At 54.8% G+C, this 23,248-nt stretch overlaps 1 protein-coding gene and 1 long non-coding RNA gene across 5 annotated transcripts in view; one reads left to right on the forward strand and one right to left on the reverse strand.

The window, feature by feature from the left end:
- Window positions 1-15,279, forward strand: part of LOC133227500 (uncharacterized) — a 34,248-nt gene extending 18,969 nt beyond the window's left edge. The window contains exons 2-4 of one of the 3 annotated variants that reach the window (XR_009729848.1): window positions 10,026-13,868; window positions 13,970-14,216; window positions 15,090-15,279. This is a non-coding gene — a long non-coding RNA (uncharacterized LOC133227500). Of the gene's footprint in view, window positions 1-10,025; window positions 13,869-13,969; window positions 14,897-15,089 lie in introns of those variants that run through there. The other 2 variants (XR_009729849.1, XR_009729847.1) reach the window with 2 other exon arrangements.
- The window catches only part of SLC26A9 (solute carrier family 26 member 9), a 28,746-nt gene extending 5,591 nt beyond the window's left edge, over window positions 1-23,155 (reverse strand). Inside the window, exons 1-18 of one of the 2 annotated variants that reach the window (XM_061382024.1) lie at window positions 23,060-23,155; window positions 15,956-16,098; window positions 13,233-13,372; window positions 13,017-13,127; window positions 12,194-12,369; window positions 10,493-10,657; window positions 9,550-9,702; window positions 9,139-9,221; window positions 8,023-8,170; window positions 7,666-7,779; window positions 7,393-7,470; window positions 6,755-6,850; window positions 4,660-4,766; window positions 3,845-3,914; window positions 3,634-3,726; window positions 3,421-3,534; window positions 2,476-2,745; window positions 1,389-1,443 (exon numbers count right to left, since the gene is read on the reverse strand). In XM_061382024.1, the coding sequence (XP_061238008.1) occupies window positions 1,389-1,443; window positions 2,476-2,745; window positions 3,421-3,534; window positions 3,634-3,726; window positions 3,845-3,914; window positions 4,660-4,766; window positions 6,755-6,850; window positions 7,393-7,470; window positions 7,666-7,779; window positions 8,023-8,170; window positions 9,139-9,221; window positions 9,550-9,702; window positions 10,493-10,657; window positions 12,194-12,369; window positions 13,017-13,127; window positions 13,233-13,372; window positions 15,956-16,080 (2,098 nt within the window). In that variant the 5' untranslated portion in view covers window positions 16,081-16,098; window positions 23,060-23,155. Of the gene's footprint in view, window positions 1-1,388; window positions 1,444-2,475; window positions 2,746-3,420; window positions 3,535-3,633; window positions 3,727-3,844; window positions 3,915-4,659; window positions 4,767-6,754; window positions 6,851-7,392; window positions 7,471-7,665; window positions 7,780-8,022; window positions 8,171-9,138; window positions 9,222-9,549; window positions 9,703-10,492; window positions 10,658-12,193; window positions 12,370-13,016; window positions 13,128-13,232; window positions 13,373-15,955; window positions 16,222-23,059 lie in introns of those variants that run through there. The other variant, XM_061382023.1, reaches the window with a different exon arrangement.
- Between the last annotated feature and the right edge of the window lie 93 nt (window positions 23,156-23,248).

Here is a 23,248-nt window from a genome sequence, read left to right on the forward strand (position 1 = left end):
TCCTGTGCGTCTGTGTGTTCTCGCTGTGTCCACATCCCTGTACTCCGCACACATGCTGATGAGAAGTCCACTGCTGTGTGGACAGGGACTGGGGGCTGTGTTTGTGGGCCCTGTGGAGACTGCATGTGTATCTTGTAAAACTGCATGTGTATCTTCCCTGAAGAGTTATGGTATATCTGTGCGTTCTGCCTATTTATGGACTTTTGGATTTGGAGAAGATTCCCTGGTTCATCTAGTCAACCTCTTCATGTTATGTAGGTGGCAATCGATCCCCAGGCAGATGAAGTGACTTGGCCAAGGATACATGGCAAATTGAAAGTGAAAGTCGCTCAGTCATGTCCGACTCTTTGCAACCCCATGGACTATACAGTCCATGGAATTCTCCAGGCCAGAATACTGGAGTGGGTGGTCTTTTCCTTTCCCAGCAGATCTTCCCAACCCAGGGATCGAACGCAGGTCTCCCGCACTGCAGGCAGATTCTTCACCAGCTGAGCCACAAGGGAAGCCCAAGAATACTGGAATGGGTAGCCTAGCCGTTCTCCAGGAGATCTGCCGGACCCAGGAATCGAACTGGGGTCTCCTGCATTGCAGGCAGATTCTTCAACTGAGCTGAACATGGCAAATTAGTGGTGGGCAAATCAGAATCCTAGTTGCCGCTCCTTAACTTCACAATCCCCGCCGCCCAACTCTTTTATTGGGACCGCTAGCGGTAAAGACGGAGAAGGCAATGGCACCCCACTCCAGTACTCTTGCCTGGAAAATCCTATGGACGGAGGAGCCTGGTGGGCCGCAGTCCATGGGGTCGCTAGAAGTCGGACAAGACTCAGCGACTTCACTTTCACTTTTCACTTTCATGCATCGGAGAAGGAAATGGCAACCCACTCCAGTGTTCTTGCCTGGAGAATCCCAGGGACGGGGGAGCCTGGTGGGCTGCCATCTATGGGGTCGCACAGAGTCAGACACGACCGAAGCGACTTGGCAGCAGCAGCAGCAGCAGTGGTAAAGAACCTGCTTGCCAGTGCAGTAGACGCGGGTTTGATCCCTGGGTTGGGAAGATACCTTGGAGGAGGTCATGGCAACCCGCTCCAGTATTCTTGGCTAGAGAGAATCCCATGGAGAATCCCATGGTCAGAGGAGCCTGGCAGACTACAGTCCATAGGGTCACACAGAGTCAGACATGGCTGAAGCGACTCAGCATAGCACAGCATATAGGATGTTATGCTGCAGTCTCTTCTGACTTGTGCCTGAGTTCTTGTGAGCAGGCAGTAGTTTAGGGGAACAGGTGCTGTTCTAGTTTCTACCCCCTCACTATTCGGCCTCCCACCCACCTAGTCCCACCCTAGGCCCTCGTCAGCCTTCCAGTCCCCGAAACATCCTTCTTCTCTTACCATGAATGTTCACCAAGAAGACCTTCACCCCTATCTTCTCATAGGTGGAGCTCAGCTGGAGGAGTCGGGAGCGAGTTGGGTAGGGAGACAGAAGGAAAGGAATGTTCTGAGTGGGCCTCCAAAGTGATTCACAAAACGCACTTGAGAGGGAAGCCAAACAAATAAGCAACCAGGAGAGCCCTGGCAGCCTGAGATAAAAATAGCAGCAAAGCACACCACTCCTCCCTGGAGTGTTGGCTGACCGCTCCTCTGGAAAGTGAGGCAGACATGGGGCTTTGCCAGCAAGGCAGCCACTTAGTGTTCCCGTGGCCCCTTCTTATGGGGCCAGATCTTTTCTTTCGATAGCTTAGAATCCCAGACCCCACCTCCTGCCTGCCTTTGAGGCTTAGGCTGAAGCCGCGGGGGAGGACCATGGCCTGGAATGGCTAATGCCTCAGCCACCTGGATCCTAGTAGACCCAGGCTGCGGGAGCAGGCTGAGCCCTTGTCTGGGGATGGAGCCGGCTGTGCGCCGGTTGACGAGGCCGTCAGCCTGTGTGTTCTCGTGCTCGGTTCTACTGTGCTGCCTCTCTCTGGGCCAGTCTGAGATGACTCTGCCATCAGAAGTGGCTGCTGAAAGCTATCAGACGGATGCATTTATTCAAGCAGCCCTGTGAGCCGTCTGGCCTAAAGGTGAGGGCCGCTGATATTATTTCTTCTTCTTCCCTCGGTTGGCCAGACCCGGCTGATGCTAGAGTGTCTGGGTGAGTGTGGGGAGGAGCACTAGACCATGAACCTGGGCCAAACGAGCTCTACTCAGAGGACCCTGGGCCAGGTTCCCGCGTCTGCTAGAGAGGGGTGCTAGGATGGGGTAGACCCGCGGGGCCCGGGCACGCATTGTTCTGTGCTGTCTGGGCCTGCTCTGCAGGCAGCATCCTGTCCTGGTGGCATCTGGGAAAAGGGATTTTAGGAGATGGTAGGCTCCCTGGTGAGCTTCCTCACTTAGTCGTTTGAAATGAAGGCTCTGGGGAAAGGGAGTGTGGGAGGGTAGGGGTGAGGGAGTCGGGGTTGGGGTGGGCTGGGGCTCCCTCTGCCTTGGGCTCCCTCACCTTGGCCAGGGTTTTGATGCCCATCAGATCCACAAAGCTGACCCCACTCATGTCGAGGATGAGAGTGTGGAAGGTGACAAAGGGTGGGACGCCGGCCAGTGTGTCACTGGGCTTAGCAGAGGCTGGGGGCTCGCAGTGGGCAGCGTTGGAGCGGTCAGGGCTGAAGGTGATGTAGGATACGCTGGCTCCGTTAGCTGGCGTCTGGTTGTTGTTGGGGTCGGTCGGGGAGCCGTTCTCAAAGTCCTGCTGCAGCTCCTGCAGGGAGACAGTCTGGAGGGGGGGTGGGAGGGCGCAGTCAGGGTCATCAGGCTCAATTAGACTTTGCTGTGGCTGAAGCTGGGGCAAGGTGCGTGCAGGTGAAGGTGAATAAGAGGACTTCGTGGTGGGGAATCCAAGCCCCTGTAATCCCTGAGGACTGGCGCCTCCTAAAGCCTCCTCTTTGAGCAGGTCTGCACGTTTGGTCTCCGTAACGCAGGCAAACTTAGAGGACCCTTCTAAGAGAGCCACTGAAGCTTCAGTCTACTCTGCTCTGGGAGGAAGCCCTTTTGGAAACAACTGAGACCCTTTTTGCATTTACCCGTGTTTACCTTTTTCTCTGCAGAATTCCCACATCCACACCCACCTTCCTAGTTCTAGGTTGGCTGGGGACCCCAGGAAATTCACTTGCAACTCTTGCAACTTATGAGCAATCTGGGATTGCTCATAAGTCCATGGGTGTATCTCATCTTAGCCAGAAAATGAGGAGGGGGCCATGGAGTTAAGTGGTTACCCTGGGAGCTGACGGCTCCTCATCCAAGGAGAAGATGCCCACAGACAACATCCACCAGGCAGTGGCCACAGAGGCTTGCTGTCCTTGCCTCTGAGGGTGCTGGGAGGTGGGGCACCAGGTGGCAAGGTCAGAGAGGGCAAGGGAGAGGGCGTGGGCTGTTTCTAGCCTCAGTTCACCTTGGTTTTCATGAACAGAGACTTCCTCTGTTGCTTGGGCATTGTTCTCCCCTTCTCCTGCTTCTTGAGGCTTTTTTGCTTGGCCAGCAACACTTTCTGGGGGTCCACACCTGTCTGGAGGAAGAGGCCAGATCTTGGCTCCCAGCACCCTTTCTTGCCTCTGCCAGGCACACTCTGTCCATTCCCTCTGGTCACCAGGGGACTGAGCCTTACCTTGGCAATGACTTTTTGCCTGAAGATCTCTGAGTTGGCAAAGTAGAGAGGAGAGCAGTAAGTGATGATCTTTATACCTTGGATTTCTTGGACCTGTGGCAGGGAGAGTCAGCTCAGTCAGCAGCGATATCTTTTATCGGTTTTTCACAAAACCCTTTTATGTGGGGTGATGTAGGGCGAAAGAGGGCGGTCATGAGCTTGGATTACCCACCCTATTGTAGGTCTTGGGATTCACGTAAATGTCAGTGTCCATGACTTGGGCCAAAGCACAGCCATTACGACTGGATGAAGAAGAAAAGACAAACACAAGAGGATGCTATTAGCAGACGGGCCTGGAGGGACGCTTGGGCTGGGGTCTGGGCAGAGGTAGGGCAGGAGAGGGTCCTGTCCTGATCCTGGGGTTTTCCTGTTTGTCTTTCTGCACTGGAGACACACGCCTGGTGGCCTGTGGCTGGGCTATAATCAGAGAGATGGCAGGCAGCTCCCTGACATAGCTCCCAGGCGGGGGCTCACTGGGCAGGAAGGTGGAGAACACAGCGTAAGTGGCCCCAAAGCCACCGCTTCTTGGTTCTGAGTTCTCAAGAGGAGAAAACAGGTCCCTGACATTCAGGATCCTTCCTGCCCCGGACTGGATTCCCTGTCTGCTTCACTTAATGTTTTTATGGGAGAGACTTAGCTGTCCTCTGGCCCACGGCTCCCTCGGGGTGGGATCCCATCTAATCTGGGGGCTGGCACACTTTTGGAAGGACACTGAGTCTCACCCGCCGGCCCAACCCCACTTCCTCTGGGCCCCCAGCCCTCTATGACCATGATGGGTTCCCCTGGGTTTTCAGGACATGGGAGTCAGACGGCCCAGCCTGTGCCAGCAGTCCCAGCTGGGCCGGGCTCTCCTCGGGCCTGGCAGCCCCTCCAGAGCCAGACCCAGCGGGCAGTGGGGCCCAGGAGCTGCGCCAGGCCCCCCATGGCAGCCCCTGAAGACCAGCTGGGGCCTGATGGCCATGCCCTGGGGGAGGGGCCATTACTTACAACTGGGTCTGGAAGACCACAACCAGGGCGGAGAAGGTGACCCCCACTGCCACACCGTAGGGCAGGCTCAGGAAGAAGGCGGAGAGGAAGCTCACCACCCAGACGCACTATGAGGAGAGAGACGTCAGAGCAGGCCTTGGGGGGCCTGCCCCACTGGGGAAGTCTTCTGGGGTCAGCCAAGGCCCTTCTCTGCTAGCCCAACCTTACACCACCCTTCCCTCTTCATGGCAATTTCCCAGTATTTCACGTAGGCGAGCTTCGGTGACACCCGCCCATTTCCAATGGACTGAGGGTGGCTTCCTGGTCTTGTCTGGATGTTAGCAGTCAACCCCTGCACCCACTGGGAGCTGGCATGGCACGAAGACTGTGAGTCTTGGGACAGATATACCTGGGCTCCAAGTTTTGTTGTCCTACTTGTGAATATTCACTTACTAGCTATGTGAATCCTGGAGAAGGTCATGGCAGCCCACTCCAGGATTCTTGCCTGGGAATCCCATGGACAGAGGAGCCTGGTGGACTACAGTCCATGGTGTTGCAAAGAGTCAGACACGACTGAAGCAAGTTAGCATGCACACACAGCTATGTGAATAATAATACCAGCTTCATGAAAGGACTGAAGAATTAATGAAGATAAAGTCCTGCCAAGCCTAGTGATGGGTACAGTAACGTGAGTTCCATTCCTCCATCTGATAGAAAGTGTGCACTCGACCAGCACTCAGCTTCCTGACCTGATGGCCTGGGGCTGAGTTGTGTGTGTAAGCCGGGAGGGTGGGGGATGGAGAGCGGGAGGGTAAGATGGGAACCCAAAGCACGATGTGAATACCAGGACTATTGCTGTTGTGGAGTGATGGTTGGGATGTGGCAAAGCAGACCTTTGGGGTGGATACTGGGGCCTCATTTTTCTCCCCGTCCTTGTCCTTCACTCAAGGGGGACCCCAGATGGACCACTCATTCTCAGACTTTAAGGATTTCCTTCCTTACCATGTAAGTGTGCTTCCTCCCCCAGAAGACAGTACAGCTCAGAGGTTTGGAGGCTAAGACTTGGGGCTCCAGCCCTGCCTCTGCCACTAACCAGTTCTGTGGCCTTTGATGAATTACTTAACCTCTCTGAGGCTTGCTGTCCTCATCTTGAAAGGAGGCTAGGAAATCCTCTCTCACAGCTTACGTCGGGCTCCAGAGGGGTAAGCAGTGTGGTCGGTACACAGTAGCCTCATTTCTACTGCCCAGTGGGAGATGTGTTCGGAATGTGACTATCAAAGCAGTAAGTCATGTTTGCTAAGTGTTCACGGCTACATGCTGCTTTCCAATTCTGATCTTGTTTAATCCTCAGAACCAGTGTATGGTGCAGCCATGAATAGCACCCCATCACAGATGGGGAGATGGAATTCCACAGAAGTCTTAACCTGCCCAAGATCCTGGTCCACTGGCTTTATGTCCTAGGTTTTTTGTTTTTTTAAATGACTTCATTTTGCTTTTCAGAACTATAAAAATAATAACAGCTAAGTTTTATTGAACTCAAGATACAATTCAGACAATGTGTTCCTTACTTGTTTTATCTCGTTTCATAAGCATCCCTGTGGGTGGGGGTGCAGGGTTGGAGAGTATAAAATACCTGTGACCACAGATGAGGAAGCCGAGACTCAGAGAGGTTAAGGGACTTGCCATTGGTCACAGAGCCAGTGAACAGTTGAATTAGGATTTGAACATAAGCTGTCTCACTCCAAAACCTCAGCTGTTAACACTCGGTTATGCTAATTAGGGCTTCCAAGGTGGCTCAGTGGTAAAGAATCTGCCTGGCAATCCAGGAGACACAGGAGATGCTGGTTCAATCCCTGGGTCGGGAAGATCCCCTGGAGGAGGAAATGGCAACCTACTCCAGTATTCTTGCCTGGAAAATCCCATGGACAGAGGAGCCTGTTAAGCTACTGTCCATAGGGTCACAAAGAGTCTGATACAGCTTAGCGACTGAGTGCGTGCTAATTAGAGAGCAACTGACCAGAGGCACCACTGACAGAAGTGCCAGGCTTGTGGGGCTGGAGGAGGCAGTGCCTGGGGTACCAGGCATGACAGGCACCCGGGGCCGCCTGCTACTCACACAGTCCAGCTTGCTCTTCTTCCACAGGTAGTAGGGGTCGGCGAGTTGCTTGAGAGAATTCTTGAGGTTGACAGCAATCAGGGCTCCTAGCACAGACTGGGGAAGCAGAACACTGTTCCCCGTCACCTGCGGTGTGGCCCCTTCTCCCTGCCCTTCCTACAGACACCGGATGCTGGAGCCTGGCAGGACAGAGTTGCAGTTCCAGAACTGGCAGAGCCCCCAAATCTTTGCACTCAACCTTAGGGTTGGAAAGTGTAGGTGCTGGAGCCAGAGGGCCCTCAGGCCTGAATTTTGCCATCCCCTCCTCTTCCTTCATCCCCGGACAGCCTGTGCCTAGGGCCCTCTGAGCCAGGGGCCCACAGACGCTGTAAACGCTGACTCGGGTGGGGACCCTGAGGTCAGAAGGCCGGAGCTTGAGACCAGCCCTGTGCTTGTGAGCCTTGTCACCGCTTCTCAGCCTCAGTTTCCCTCACCTGTAAAATGGCGAGAGTAAACCTACGTTAACTACTTCGCAGGCTGTGGCTAGGACAAAGGGTAACAGTGACGGCACTCTGTAGCCTGTGAGGCATCACACAGCTCCTAAGGCCTGCTCTTCCTGGAGGCTCTCGCTGGCTTCTGCTCTCATGCTGTGCTCTTACCTTGGGGAGAGCGTAGAGATAGGACCCCAGGACCAGCATGGTGATCATCACCACCAGGGACACACACAGGCTTGACACCTATCCAGAGAAAGAGATGGAAACACGGCGTAGGTGTGAAATTCTTGCTCTTGATTTTTTTCCCCAATAAATGCCTTTGGCGGAGTGGAGACTGAGGAGAGGAGAGGCAGGCTGGAGACCAGCTGACCTGGCTTCTCTGGGGCAACTGTTCTGCTACGCCCAATCCCTTTCCCACTGCCCTGGTCCAATGCTCACCTGGGATTTTCCTCCAGCTCCATCCACGGCCAGAGTGACAGAGAGAGCACAGCAAATGACATGGATCTTAAAGAAGGAGCCGAAGAAGTTGCTGCAGCCCAGGGCGATCATCTCCTGTGGGCACAGGGGCAGGATTGGAAGCTGGGGTGGGGGCGGTGTGTGTGGGGGACACACGGTACAGACCAAACATAGTCATTCAAGCTAGCTGGATCTTGAACTTGAGAATGACCCCGCTGCTATAAAGCCATACACTCCCAACCAAGTAGAAGTCAGCCAAAGAGCCCCTGACATCCCTCGTCAGGCCTCTGTGGGCCCTGGCCCGTCCTGCTCGGCCCTGCTGGGAGTGGCTGGACCTACCTGGTTAGCATCCACGTCGTAGCCGTGCTTGTTGGCCAGGGTCCGGCCCATAGCCAGGTTGATGACATAGCCCACGATGGCCAGGGAGAAGGCCGTGCCAAGCATGTCCTTCCACTGCGAAACCACAGGCGACACAGGAGTGGGGAAACTGCCAAGGAGCCAGAAAGGAAGCAGGGCCCAAGGGTGTGAGGAGGGCACCTTGAGTCCTTCAGCGCCCACAGGGGGCAGTAGGGCCCCATGCAGTGCCAGGGCCTCTGCATGAACCACCACTTCCAAACTGGATGCTCAGTGTCACGCTGCAGGGCAGCTACCACCACTCCCCTTGACACCGCAAAGATTCGAGGCGTAGAGAACACAGCTTGTCTGAGGTCACCACACTAGCAACTGGTAGGGCCTCATTCGTTCACGTCCAGAATTCGGACTCCTCACTCTCCCTGGTCCCAGAGCCACAGCCCCAGTGCTCTGAGGCCTTTTCTCCATTGTCTGCTCCAGCTCTGCCGTATAAACACTGGTCCTCTCCTCCTAGGCCCAGCACAGTCCCTGGCACAGAGTAGATAGTCGGTGAATTCTGTTGATCCTAATAGCTTTTTCCCATGTGGGTAGAAGAGCCAATGCATTAAAGCAAGACAAAGAACCAGAGAAGGGCTGATCAGAGAGGCTTCACCCATCAGATGAAACTTTTGAGGGGAGTGTGGCAGTTAAGGGGGCTTCCCGGGTGGTGCTAGTGGCAAAGAACCAGCCTGCCGATGCAGAAGGTGTAAGAGACGAGGGTTTGATCCTTGGGTTAGGAAGATCCCCTGAAGGAGGCCATGGCAACCCAGCCTAGTATTCTTGCCTGTAGAATCCCATGGACAGAGGAGCCTGGTGGGCTACAGTCCATGGGGTCGCGGAGAGTTGGACATGACTGAAGCGACTTAGCATGCACACACACGGCTCACTGTTCATGAACAGCCAGCGCTGTGTGGCTCTTCTCCATAATAAGTGATAGTAATAATTCATAGCTGGTCAGTGTCATAGAATTTATAACATACTTTAGAGTTCATCTCATCTCTGACTCTGAACCTAGGTGGGGAGGACAGTGGGAGTGGGCCAGGCTTCCCAGCCCCCTGGACTCACCCAGGTTGGATCTCTCCCACGATCTGCATGTGGTACTTTTTGGGCATCTTGTAGCTCCCGGAGATAGCTGTTGCCACCACTACCTGCAAATCCCAGATAGGAGAACAGGGATTAGCTCTAAATTGGGGCCAGGGTAGGGGTCCCTCTCAAGTCTCACTTTTGTCTGGGGACCCCAAATCCCACTCCTCTGACTCTTTGAGAGGGAACAACCTGAGGATAAGGAAGAGTGGGAACCACACACAGGGGGATGGAGTGGGTTCACCCCACACCTTCTGTCCTACCAGCTCACAGAGGGCAAGTGGGTGGGGAGGGATGGGTAGAGGGGCTCTCCTGCTTCTGGCTGGAGCTAGATTCCTTTTCAACAGCCTCTTGCCTGGGCCCCAACACCCCAGCCCTGGGCAAGGTCCTTACCACAATCATCTCTGTTGGGATGGGGAAGCGGATCTTGTGCATGTAGCGGGCATTGAGCTCCTTTACCAGCACCAGGACCACACCGCTGATAAGAGCGAAGATGAGCGAGGCGATGTTGGTGTGAGCGAGGTTTTTGCAAATGTCAATGAAGGTCTGGGGGAGAGAGCATCATGCTCATGGGCTCCCACCCCTTCCTCCTGTACCATCACCACCCAGCATCTGAGCCAGTGGAGGGATGTCATCAGTGCTCTGAGAGGCACAGCAAAGCAGAATCCAGACCCTACTCACGGTCCCACTTCCCACCCCTGTCTCCATGCTGGGATGGGAAGGCTGATTCCCTTCCTTTTCCTCTAGGAAGAGTTCAAGCTAATGGAGGCAGGATGGAGATTAGACATAAGGAAAGACTTTCCAGGTAGGGAGGGTTTGAGGCACTGGGATGGGGTACTGATGGAGAGTGTACCTCTCCTTTTCTGCAGGAATTAACCACAGAGATTTAACCATACTTCAGCTACCTGATACGAAGCGCTGACTCATTGAAAAAGACCCTGATGCAAGGGAAGATTGAAGGCAGGAGGAGAAAGGGGTGACAGAGGATGAGATGATTGGATAACATCACTGACTCAGTGGATATGAGTTTGAGCAAGCTCCGGGAGTGGGTGATGCACAGGGAGGCCTGGCATGCTGCAGTCCATGAGGTTGCAAAGAGTCAGACACGACTGAGTGACTGAACAACAATCACAGAGAACCTCAGCCAGCTGTCAAGGTCATGTGTTTGACCCTCCCTCCCCAAATGGGAACCTCTTGAAATCCATTCTGAACAATGGGTCAGACGGCCTTTGCTTGAGAACATCTCATAACGAGGTGCTCACAACTTCTTAAGACAGTGAACTCGGCTCACGTGTCTGCTCAAGACCCTCTCGCAGGGGCGCACTCATAGACTCACAAAGACGATGGACCCTGGGCCTGCGTAGGAGGGGACGGTCAGTCCGAAGATATACTTGAGCACGGAGATCAGGATCTGCAGGCCAGCGGCCGTCATGAAGCCCCGGATGAAGGACTCAGAGAGGTAGATGGCCACAAAGCCAAACTGCATGAAGCCCAGGCCCATCTGAGAGCAGAGGGGTGGTGGGGTCAGACCATGATGGGCCAGCCACTCCCACATCTGCCTGGCCCAAACCCAGGCCTGGAGTTCACGCAGCCCTAAGATAGTAGTAGCTCTAGGAAAATGAGTCCCTTGTGACCTTGTCCTGCCTTGTACTGACAGAGAAAGTCAGTCCCTCGGGGCACAGGCCTCTGACACTTGACCTCACTGGCTCCAGTCTCCTCCACTGTGCAGTGAACCTAGTACTCAACAGCGTTTGCCCTCCCAGTGATTGACACCCCCGTCCGCCCAGCTGGCCAACCCAGAACTTGGAAGTCGTCCCCCCTCGCCCTTCATTTCTAATATCCCAAGCCCTGTTTATTTTGTTCCTGGCAAAGCGTTCTTCCAGTCTACCCCCTGTCTCCTTGCCCGCCACTCTGGTCTAGGCCCTCATCACTCTTGCGTGGGCCTCTTCATAGTCTCCCAGCTGGCCCCGTGCTTTGATTCTAATCTACTTTCCATCCATCGTCTTCTCCAGAGTCTGACTGATCCAATCTGACTGCCAAATAGGAACCAAATTTGCTGCTTAGGGGACAGACCTCAGACTTCACTCACTGGCCCTGCCTACTTCTCTGGCCTCTTCTCTGGCTCATTGTCTCAACGCCTCCTGCACTCCAGCCACAGCAAATGCCTTGTTTTTCCATGCCCTGGTCAGTTCACGCTCTTTCAGGCCTTGGTGCTGTGGGGTGCTGTTCCCTCTGACTGGACTGTCCTTCTGTGCCTCTTTCCTATGGTTACCGGTCGACTTCTACTCATCCTTTTAGACTGAGGTCAAATGTCACTTCTTCTCTTTGAGGAGAGGCCTTCCCTGACTTTCTCTTTGATGTTCCCAAAGCTACTTGTATATAGCTCTATTCTGCTGCTTATCTTACTGCCTACACATTTATTTGTTGATATGGCTACTTCCTCCGCTGGGCTGTGAGCTTCTGGAGATCTGGGCCTCTTTCTTACTTATCTTTTATCCCCAGAGCCTAGCCCAGTTCCTGGCCTGGTGAAACAACCAAAAAACCTTAACTGAATGAATCAATGAATGAAACTTCTGAGGCCCCTTCCTGCTCTTACATTCTGTCCTGCTGCATTTGCCTGCATGAAATCTAGCAGAGTCCTTTGCATGTGGCGGAAATGCAATTTATCTCATGCAGGAGGTGCTGTGGCTTGGAGCAGAGGCGGCTGGAGGGGGATAAGGAATGTTACAGAAATGGAAAACTGCTGGCAGAGAGCTGGGCATGGGAAAGGGTATCGGAGAGAGGCCATGAGTCCTTTAGACAGTCATTAGCTCAGGACAGTTTTATTAAGTGTGGGTGCTGGTCTTAGGCATCTGCTCTGGGCAGGTGAGATACTCTGCATTTTTAAGGTCATTTGTGGCCTCCAAATGGGGAAGAGGGAGGATGGAGAGGCCTAAATCGGCTTTAAGGTCAAGGCTGGGCCTCTGTGGGAGGGGCGATCCGAGCTGATGCTGTACTAAGGGGGGGCCCTGGCAGAGACGGAAGCCGAGCTCCTCACCTGGATGACAGCCGTCAGGCAGGCTAGCGTTGCCGACACGTGTAGCCTGTCGGCCTCCATGGCCCCCGTGTCCACATAGCTTTCATTGGTGGTGGTGTTGAAGACCCGGAATTTCGACTCTGGGGCCAGCTGCAGACAGATGTTACCCACCAGGATGCTGATAACGGCAAAGGTACCTGCGGTGCCCCACCCAGCCAGCAAAAGTCAGAGGTTTGGACGGCACCCATGGGAACAAGCAGGGGGCCCGGAATGCTCCCCAGCCCCCACAGGGATGGCGCTCCGGGCCTCCAGGGTCCTCTCTGGCATCACAGTAACCATTCGTATTTGATCATGATCCACACTCTTCCAGATACTTTCGCCCCAACTGTTAATATGACTTTACTGGACACGAGAGGAAACAGGCTTGGAAATATAAGTAGAGCCTGCGTCAGAAACAGGCTTTGTGACCAGGCCTTTTTCCTCTGTCTCACTTCGCACCAGAGAACTCCGAATGTCCCTGAAGTGGCCTGCTGGATGATGGCTGTCGGACGGCCATTTCTCCCATCTGTTCAGCCCTTTACGGCCTTTCTTGTCCTGCCAAGTCTTCTCCACGTTCCAGGGAGGGAGACTCAGCGGCTCATGCTAACTGAGTTCACGGAAGCTCTATGGCTTCTCCAAGGTCACAGAAGACCTGGGGTCGACACTCACGGTGACGGTCCCTCTGGGACCAAGCAGCGCCAGCAGGAGGAGAATGCAGATGGGAAAGCACCCGAATCCACTTTGCCACCCACCACCCATCCTCGCGGTCCAGGTCACCTGCCTGCTAAGAGGGGAGGGGCCTTACCTGGCACCATCTGGTGGATACCCCCCAGGAAGAAGTAGGTCAGGAGGGGGAAGAAAGAGGAGTAGAGGCCGTTGACTGCAGGAAGGTTGGCCAGCAGAGCGAATGCCATGCCTGCACAGGACACAGAGAGTCAAGGCCCGGGGGCACAGTTGGGTGACGCAGGTCACAGAAGATGGAGTGGGAAGGGGAATGGGCGTGGCTGAGGGGACCCCTGACCTTGTGGGACCTGGATGCATCCACCGCTGAGGCCGCCGAGAATGTCGGGGACAATGTAGTCTTTGATCTTGTACTTGGGGAGCCAAGAGAGAATGGGGAGCAGCCCGAACACTGTGGTTTTGATCTTGGCTGAGGAACATCTGGAGGGGAAGAGGGCAGGTTTTCAGTCAGCACTGCATTCAGAGTTGGGAATTGTTATAATATCCTGTTCTTGGTCATTTGTTCATGCATTTGTGCAAAATTCAGTGAGCACGCACACGATATGGCAGAGACTTTTCTCTTGAGAGCCTTCACCTTGCTCTGGACACTGGTTGGAGGTCTTCTGATTGCCCACTGCTAACCTGGGAAGTCTGCAGGACTTCTCTCAAAGGCATGGATTTTGTGGGTGCCTAGCATTCCGAGGCGTCAAGTCCAGCTCAGACGACCGTCCTCTGATCTGCCTGAAAACAGGCCCAGTCACCCTCGCCTGGGCTCCTATAGCAATACCTCGGGTTGTAATTCTTGCTTTTCATCTCTCTCCCCCACTACACAGTAAAACCAGCATGGAAAGAAGTCTGGTCTCTTGTCCAGCTTTGTGTACCTCCTGTATCACCCTGGGATGCTTAGTGAATATCTGTTGGAAAAATGAGTGAATGAGTAAGTGAAAGAATGGGCCTGAATCAGAACTCAGTCTGAATGTGGGCGGCTGCTGTATTTTTTGGAACTCTCCCTAAAGGAAGGCTCCTTTTTCCCCACAGGGTTCGCCTCTGCTGATCCACCATCCTTTGTGTGTGATGATTCCAATGCTGGAGTTCTTTCCCCTGTTAATTCATCAAAAGAGGGAAGAATGGGGAAACTATTTGTCGGTCAGCGCAGGGTGGGGAGCATTGATCCCTCCCCTGTTTGCTGAACACCTTGAGGTCCTTTCATCAGAAACTCAGAAGCGGTAAAAACAAGGGACTTCAATCTCAAGGATGACAGCTGGTGGATTGATGACCAGAAGAGGTGGGGAGGCCTTTGCTTTTCTTCTCCCAGCTAAGGGAATTCAAATATTCAGGGCCCATCTGGTGACTCACTGGCTTGCTGTGATTAGGCCTCCTTTCCTGCCCAGCACCGATTCCTGTTCTTTATTGTTGCCCAACAATAGTTTCCCTGACACTGGGTCCCCTGGATGTCACCCAAAACTGAAATCAACACAGACAATGCTTTGTACCCTTTAAAATCTGGGTAGATTTTCTGTCCCAACCAGCACTTCATGGAACAGCATCGCCATCGCCTTTGAACTCCCCAGTCCCCTCTGCAGTGGGTAGTGCCTCTCCCATCCCTGGGAGTTGGACTGGTAGTAAATAGCTTAAAGCATTTCTAAAGGCTTGTCCTGAGAGAGAACCAGCCCCCCAGGAACTCTCTCAGGTTTGTTCATGGCAGGGAAAACTGGACTCATGAATGGAGAGCTGGCTGGGGGAGAAAAACAACCCTCTCAAGGGCTTGCACATGTCCAGCCTTACTTGCAAGCCTGCCATAGTTGAGCAAAGCAGTCTGACTTCTCTGAAGTCTGAGAGAAGATCTGGAAACAGATGCTAAACACCTATAGAGAGGTTCCAGAAGCCAAGTGGGAAGAGGATAGTGGGAAGTGAATTAGTTTTCTAAACATTCATTCATTCATTAAACGAAAATTTATTGGAGTACCTTCTGTGTGCCAGGTACCGTTCAAGGCTCTCCTTCCCGCCACATGGGAATTGTTAGCTCCCTACATCTTATTATGGTTTCCATCATTCTCATCTTTTAGGACAGCAGCAGATACCCTCATCCCTCCAGTGCAGAAACAACACAGACTTAAACTCCTTGGCACAAATGCTGACAAGGTCTTTATATAACCAGGCAGAGACGGAGCCTCCCAGGAGAGATAGGGCTGGGCTGATGCTTTTAGTGAAGACTCAAGTGGGTGATCCCCCAGCCTGAACCAGTTCCACCTGCATCTCCACTTCAGCCATTGCCAGTGACCTCAATTCAGGCAACTGAATCAGCTGTTTCCCCAGGGGAGTGGGGAAGTGACTTTTGCCCGGGACCACAGTGAGGCCTGAGGGAGGTCTACCAGCTGTCTGCGAAGGGTGGGGGGTGGGGGTAGGTAAAGTTCATAGCCTCAGGTTCCTTGAGTGCAGGTATAGGTCATGTCATGGAGTCCCCTCCTTATAGGTGTGGTTTCACTACCCACCAGCACAGTTCCAGGGATCTGAGGGTGCAACAAGCTGGTGAGACCACATCCTGGTAAGTATCATTTAGGGGGGCCCAGGAATTTAGGGGCTACCTTTGAGCATTGTCTGGACCTGGGAAGGGAAAGAGGATCCAGGAGAGAAAGAGGACAAAGTCCTTGGGGTGGGAGAGGCTTCAGATTTTCCTTGATGAGGAAAGGACAGGAGAAGGGACAGCAGAAGAGGGAGCTCTGACCTGCTGTGGTGACGCACCATTCCCCAGTGCCCTTGAGAACCCAGGAGGGACTTGCGTGGGCTGCATGGTGAGACCCCATGCAGGGGTCGGGACACCTGCCAGCCCCTCTGGACCTGTGAGTGGTCCTCATCCCCGTTCCCCATTTCCTTGAGGGTCTCAGTAAAGATGAGGTGTAGGATCTCAAATTCAGGGTTCCCAAGTCCCGTCTGAGGGACAGCGGTATAGGAGCCGTGCCCTGGTGCAGGGAGGGTTTGGTGGGGAGCAGAAGGGAGAGGAGTCTGGGCTTCAAGCCATGTTACCTGAAAGTGCTGCAAAGTTTCTCTCCCAGTGGGTACGTCCGGTCCTTCTTCTCAAACTCATCATCAAAGAGGGTGAGAGAGTATGCGGCTCTGTCTACCACGTAGCGGGGCCTGGGCTGGCTCATGTCTGGGGCATTTACAAGCTTTGGGAGAAACAGAGTAGGGAGGATGAGGGGCATCCCTTCTCAGCGCCGGCCTGGGCCATCTCTCTCTGGTCCTAGCTCAGCAGGGTTTTATGCTGTCTTCCCCGCCCCCAGCCAGCAAGGTGCCACCCTTCCCTCTTTCAAGTCTTTCCACCAGACTCACTTCTTCTGGTGGCCTTCCTTCCCAGGCACAGGTGATGCATACACTTGCCCTGGCTGTTTTGCTTGGCACCCAGCACGTGGTTGGCACTCCACATCTATGATATCACTGTCACCCCCACTGAACACCAGGCAACAAGGAGGCGGGAGTGCAAGGGCAGGAGTCACGGCTGGGATTCAGCGGGTTGATCCTCTCCCTCCTTCCCTTGCATCCTCCCCGCAACCCACGCTGGCCCCTGGTATCCTCACAAGCCCCTTCGCCCTGCCCTCCCACCTCAGTTTCCCGGGCGGAAAGGCTCATACCATCCTGTCAGCCAGCTTGGAAGAAAGAAAGCAGGCTGCCTGGAGGCAGGGGGATGGCCAGGGTGACCTTGGGAGGACCCTTCTTAAAGGAGCCGCCTAGGACTTCACCAACAGGTTTTCCCAGGGGGACAGCGGTGTTTGGGAAAATCAAGATGGTTTGCGCTGGCTGGCCCTCCCACGGCTTCCTGTGTCTAACCTTTCCCCCACCCTGTATTCTGATGTCTCTCTCCTTACTTTTTGCGCAACCTTGCTGACGTTCCAGGAGCTGAGCAGGGCAGAGCTAAGTGCCAGGCCCCCGAGGCCCAGAGGAGCTCCCGGTAGAGATCGTTCCTCCTCCATCCTCCAATTGCTGGTCCCCTCTCCTGTCCCCTGCCCCCCAGCGCTGGGAGAAGCCTGCCTGGACGACCTCAGAGGAAGAAGGCGGGAGAGGAAAGAGACAGCATACGCTTAGAGGGAGATGATGTCTCCCAGGGGGAGAGTGTGGGATAGCTGTAGCCAGTTTGGCAAAAGATTTGAGAGAGAGTTAAAAGTGAGAAACCACACGGGGGACTCAAGATGCTCCTCCGCACGCTTCCCAGGGGAGAAGCTGGGTGAGTGACAGGTTGTCAGAGGGGAGCAGGCTGGTTGATGCTTTTTGTGGAAGAGCACCCTGGGGGAGAGGAGGGAGATGCATTAACTAAGGGCCCAGAGACGGGTTCTAGTGCTGGCTTTACGGGTGAAGTGGAAGGGGCAGCATTCCTTTCTGAACCTCAGATTCCTCATCAGCAAAACCGGGGGCCATAACCTCACAAGGTTGTTTGAGGAAGAGATGAGTAAATGGACAAGAAAGGCTTGTGTAAAATGTAAGAGTGATATAAACGTAAGTTGCTATTGTGGATAAGACTGTGTCCAGGAAGACGAAGGTCAGGCTGGTGCATCCCATTCCCTGGGTCACAGGACCCTGAGTTCCACCAGGGTGCCCTGCAGAACCCCCCAGATGCTACTCGGCTGGCAGGGCAGTTGTGCGTGAGCCTGCCCAGCCCTTTGCCTGGTGCTTAGTGTGCAGCCAACAATTGCTTGTTGAGTGATCAATAAATGTTCTTTTTGGAGAACACAGGGGTTGAATTGAATAAGAGTAAAGGCCTGTAAGACATTTCAGTGGGACAAGTAGAGAGACTGAGTGGCATAAGGAAAACATCACAGGTTTTGGAGCCAGGATGACCTGGGTTCAGAGAGTCGGTTTCTTCATCTGTAAATGGGGATAATAACAGTCCCAGGCATTTGCCATGAGGACTAAATGAGATCATGAGTATAGAGTCTGGTCTTCCAAGGGCACCCAGTGAATGGTAACGGCGATGATTACTATGATTAAGATGGGAGGGTGCTTCCTTCCTCTTGGGAGAGACTGTTCAGAGGCTTCCAGCCCTTCACCTCCAACGAGGCAGTGTGGCCTCGCTCCCCCCTCCCCACCCCACCCTCTCACTGGGTCTGGAAGGGTCCAACCTTCCCAGTGCTTTGCCTGGTGGGCTCTGTGGGAGAAATGAGTGGGGATCATGACCCTCTGGAGGGACCCCAAGCTCCAGCCTGGCTTCAGAGGAAGACTCAGAGACTTGGGGAGTCTATGCCTGGCCACCAAACGGACCACTTACAAAGGAATAGCCGGGATTTTCAAGGGGGCTGCACCAGGAGAGGGAAGAGGAGGCAATGGAAGATCTTGTTTCCATGCCAAGCAGCATGCAGCGATACCAGAGGCTCTGCATTCTAGGGGTATGCGTGTGGGGCGGGGAGAGGATGGTCAGTATCTGATCCTACAGAACCCACTCACCCGGCTCCCCTGCCTGCTTGGCTCCCTCATGTCCTCAGTCGCACCTTTCGCTACCTGGCATACTTGTCCCTGCCCTCTCCCTCCTGCAGCCTCCACATTTGATGGGCAGCAGCCCATCAAATCCCACTGCTATTTCCTTCCGGTGTCACTCCCAGGTCTTATCTCACACCTGGACTGTTGCATTAGCCTTCTGACCAGTTCCCCAGCCCACACCCCCAGCTCAGAAACTCTCAGCTTCCTCGCGTCTAGGAGGGGATCGAGTCCAGACTCCTTATTTTGGCATGTTTGTCTGTGCGTCGCCTGACCCTGTTTTGGTGGACTCAGTAGATCTGTAGGTTGCATCTGCCCTCTGTATCTGGGCTGTCCACTCACCCCGCCTGAGCAAGCTTCCTCAGTTTTCCCTCTGGGGCTCCGTCCATACTTTCCACCTTACCTGAGATGCCCTGACTCATTCTGCCCTCACTCAGCCCTGCCCAGTCTTAAGACCTGCTAGGTTCCTCCTCCTCCCTCTCTTCCTTCTCCCTGCCCTCCTCCTCCTTTTCTCTGATGCCTTCCTGAACACCCTGGCCTGGGATCTCTTTCTCCTCAAAACCCCTTTCTTTGGACCCCTCCAGCCTGCACACCACTGTTGGCTTCTGGCAAAGGGAAGCAGGAAAGGGGGCATTGGTGCTGGAAATCCTTTCGAAAGCACAGATGAATTTGGATGACATGGGACTGTTTCCGCCCTTGTGGGCAGGCTTTATACAGATGGGGCTTAGATGTTAGGGGAGTTCCCATTGACAGAGGAGAAAAGATCCCTCCCTTTACTGGAACGTAAGATCTGTCTCTCTCCCCATATGTTGCTTGTCTTCATCTAGACATGGGTGCTGAAGGGAAGAAGGCCCTGGGAGCTTTCCCAATCCTGAGTGTCTATGTATAAAAATGAGAGCCCAGCAGCCTGTCAGCCTCAGAAAGCTTTGTTCAGAAGGGGACCTGAGGACCAGGCAGGTCCAAATCTCTCATTTTGTGGACGAGGAAACTGAGTCTCAGAGGTGGGACTTTGAGCTAGGCCTTTGACTCCAACTCAAGTGCTCCTGTTGAAAAGGTCCCAGACTTTTCAGAGATGACCCTGATTCTTCTCTGTGGCATCCCTGAGTGGTATCGGACACCCCGTGACCTTCCATCCCAGCCAGTGATACAGGATGTCCAGGTTCTGCTTTTCCTCCTGAGGGCTCTGTGGGAGGTTCTGGCTCCTCCCTGGGCCTGGACTTTCCCAGGACAGGGACGGACAGAGCAGAAACCTGCAACCCCCTGAGCTGCCCCAGCTCCTGGTGAGGAGGTGCCCCAGTCATACTTCCTAATTCCAAGACTAGGGGTTGAAGCTGGGTGGGGCTTCAGAGGGGAGGTTACTTCATCCCCAGCCAGTCCTTCAGGCCTGGAGGAGAGGGGGATGGGAGGAAGAGGCAGAAAACGGTGAGCTGGCAGCGTGGTGGGAGCCACCCCTCCTAGATAGCTCCCGGGGTTCTCAGAGAGTCCAGGGCCTCCCGGGGACCCCCAGAAAGGGCTCCTACAATGCCCGGTTAGGGTACGAAGGTGAAAGAGGGAGCAAGAAAGGGAGGGGGTGTAGGGAACCCGAAGACTTGATCCCTGGTTAAACAAACACACAGCCCTGCCAAATGATGTCAGCATGGCTGAAAAAAGTCAAGTGCTCTATTGCCATAGGCATGTATCACCCAGCCTGCCTCCCATCAAACGGTGTGGGCCCCTCCAGAGCCCCCCATCCCCCACTGGATCAGGGACAAACAGCAGGTGCCATGTGACAGTATGGAGGAACAAAAGGGTGCCCCGCCCCTCCCCAGTGTGGAGGCACGGAAGGCAGGTCCTGAGTCACCAGAGAGACCTAGAGGGGGGCGTGGGGCTTAAGGGCAGCAGAAGGTGAGAAGAGAAGAGAGAGGGCAGGAGAGGTGGGTGTCTGGACAGTCCCCAAGGCTTGGCAGGGGACTGGGGTCACATCTGGGGCAAGGGGGATTGGGGGTTTTGCAGAGCTAAGGAGCTGGGGGTGGGGACAGGGGGAACTGGACTCCATCAGGAGTGCACAGACGGAGCAGACACTCCTCTTGGGTTCTTCCTCAGAATCTTAATCCCCCTGCAGTGAGCTCATTCAAAAGAAAGCCCACTGTAATCTCCTCCCAGTTGTATTTCTGACAAGGTCTGTCTACAGTGCCCATGGGAATACTGTGGGCTTGGAACGGTGCCCGGCCATGGTATGTGAGCAACAAATTTGCACTGTGCTTATAATCACTCCGATTACCCTGGAGGGGTCTCTTCATCACGCCTCTGTAACCTCAGGCAGGTCATTCTGCCTTTCTTGGGCTTCTTTTTCCACTCTGCTCTTACTTGCCTCCCACCCGCCCTTCCCCATGCCCTTATTCCTCCGAAAGTTTCCAGGACTGGTGAGAGGCAGAATGAAATGAAATGAAAGTCATTTCAGAAGGGCAGGACACCTGGGGAGCAGAGAGCTGCAGAGCCCGTCTGTGGGGTGTCAGTGGCCTGGGGGTGATCCCGTCATTGTGGCCCAGGCTGACTTCCTCCTCAGCCCTGCGGGGTGTGTGTGTGTGTGACTGGAGGGGAGTCCTTTGATGTGCACACGTGCCAGGCACGGGAACAACCCCAGCTCGGCCAACCCACCTTGGTCTTATCACTGGTCCCTACTTGGGCGATCACTGTGTCCTGGGCAGAGGAAAGGTCACTTTCAGGCTTCCCCTTCGCTCTAGCTGCTGGTTCCTCCCCGTCTCACCCAGGGTGGGAGCCAGAGGGAAAGGCTGGGTGCTGGGGTGTGTGGGGTGGGAGCTGGGGATGGGAGAGGAGGGCTGGGGTCTCAGCTGGTGACTGCGTCTCTGGCATGAAGGAGTGTGGGTGGAGAGGCCTGTGAGTTTCCAAGACCTTTTATCAACATTCCTTTTCTCTCTACTGCCTCCATGTTTCTTAGGCAAATTTCCCACCCCTTCTTTACCCTAGGCCAATTCTTTCACCAGTAGTGCTAGGGGAGAGCGTGAAATCTCCCTGTGTTGCCTTCTTGCTTTCCGGCTGTTCTAGGGCCTGGCATCCCCCCCAGGGGGAATCCCTGCCACCCACCCCATCCCACTGTTCATCTCTAAGCTCGCGAACCCCCTCTCTGCTTTCTCGGCCCCAGACAGCTGCTGGGCTGAGGAATCAGCTCCAGCAGGAAGGCACTTCCCAGCAGTGAGACCTGACCAAGGTCATGGGTGCATGAAACCCTTCAGGTCAGGCTCCTGAAGGTCTGTATGGAGATTAGGGTTAGTCTGGTGCACCTCTTGGAAGCAGCTGGGTGTCCAAGGACTCCAGTGAGGGGCCCGCTGTTCTGGTTTAAGAAATCTGGAGCTTCCTCAGTGCTGACCTGGTCACTCATTCCCTCGGGGACTTCCCTGGGATCAGATGTGGGTTGGTTGATTTAGCTCAACACACATTCACTAAATACCTGCTTTGTGACCATCCCTTGAAAGACTCTGGACACCAGGAGATAAAAATAAATCCTCCTCTGTCCCCCAGGCTTTCATACAAATGAGTCTTCAGGCTGGTCGCCCAGGCTCTGGGAGGCACCCACAGAGACCATCCTGGTGCTGAAGGAGCTGTGTGTGCCAGTCTTGGTGTTGCCCAGGGAGGGTCTTGCCGGATCCCGAATGCCAGGGCCGAGGGAGGCCGGGAGGGCCGTGCCAGAGGGGTGTCAGTGGGAGTGATGCCGTTGGGAGGAAGGCCTCTCTTGGCTTGCCCTACTTGGCATGCCGTGCCTCCCCAAGGGGCATGACCTTAAAGCTGGTCTTTCTCTGGTCCTCAGGCTCAGTGCGGTCAAGTGTAAGTGGGGGAGCTTGTGCTCAAATGACAGATTGGCTTGGCCGAGCCTGGGGACCTTGTGAGCTCATTGGAAGGAGTGGGGGTCCTGCCTGAGGGTGATTTGGGCCCCCTCCGAGCTGTTGGATGAGGAGTTAGGAGCTGGCCCAACCCGAGTGAAGCATTCACCAGGGAGTCAGGTTGCCGGTTCCTGCTGCTGCCTGCCTGCCTGATGGGCCCTGCTTGCTGTCTCTAAGCCTCACTTTGCCCTCCAACCTCCTCCAACCTCGCAGGACTCAGGGGGCACAGGGGACAGGGGGCAGGTGCCTTGAGCAGGTGGAGAAGCAAACAAGTGAGAGAGAACGCCTTGGGGCAGGACAGGGAGACAGTCGCACAGAGACTGGAGAGCCAAGCATTAAGAACCTGCTGCTTCCAAGACTTGCAAAGAAGGAGAGGTGCAGCCAGCAGCCTCGAAGGCCAGCGCCCCAGGGAAGGTCCAATATTTTTGGTCTTTCGTCTGCAAAGGGAAGAAGCCCGTGCAAAGCAGCCAGCTGTTTCTCCTCACCCCATCTGGGGGTCTGGCGGGTCTCTCCGCTGGAGCTTCTGTCCTGCACACTCCCTTGGCCCCTGGCCCTACAGCTGAGACCTTCACATGGAAGTGAGGGCCCCAGGGGCTTCTCAGGGCTAAAGGGCTGGGCGCTGTTCTCAGACCCTGGGGGGCCGGAGCCTGCTCCCCACAGGTGCTCAGGTTGGCAAACAGCTGCCGCCGTGGCCAGCTGGTCCCTGTCATCCCTCCCCTCACGGACCCTCACCCCCGCCCCCCTCCAGGGATGACCCCAGTCCAAGGGGCGCCTGGCTGGTGCTTACCGGTGGGTGAGCAGGGCCGTCTGGGCAGGGCTGCAGGCGTGTCTGGGGAGCGGGCAGCCGAAAGGTGTGTGAGAGGTGTGCGAAAGGGCTCTGCTCAAATAATCCAGGGAGGCGTTTATAAATAACTTTACCTCAGGGCCGCGGGGTGAGCCCCGGCTTCCGATTGGCTCGGAGGGGAAGTGGTTTTGA

The sequence above is a fragment of the Bos javanicus genome, chromosome 16, assembly GCF_032452875.1.
Source record: "Bos javanicus breed banteng chromosome 16, ARS-OSU_banteng_1.0, whole genome shotgun sequence".
Lineage (NCBI taxonomy): Eukaryota > Metazoa > Chordata > Mammalia > Artiodactyla > Bovidae > Bos > Bos javanicus.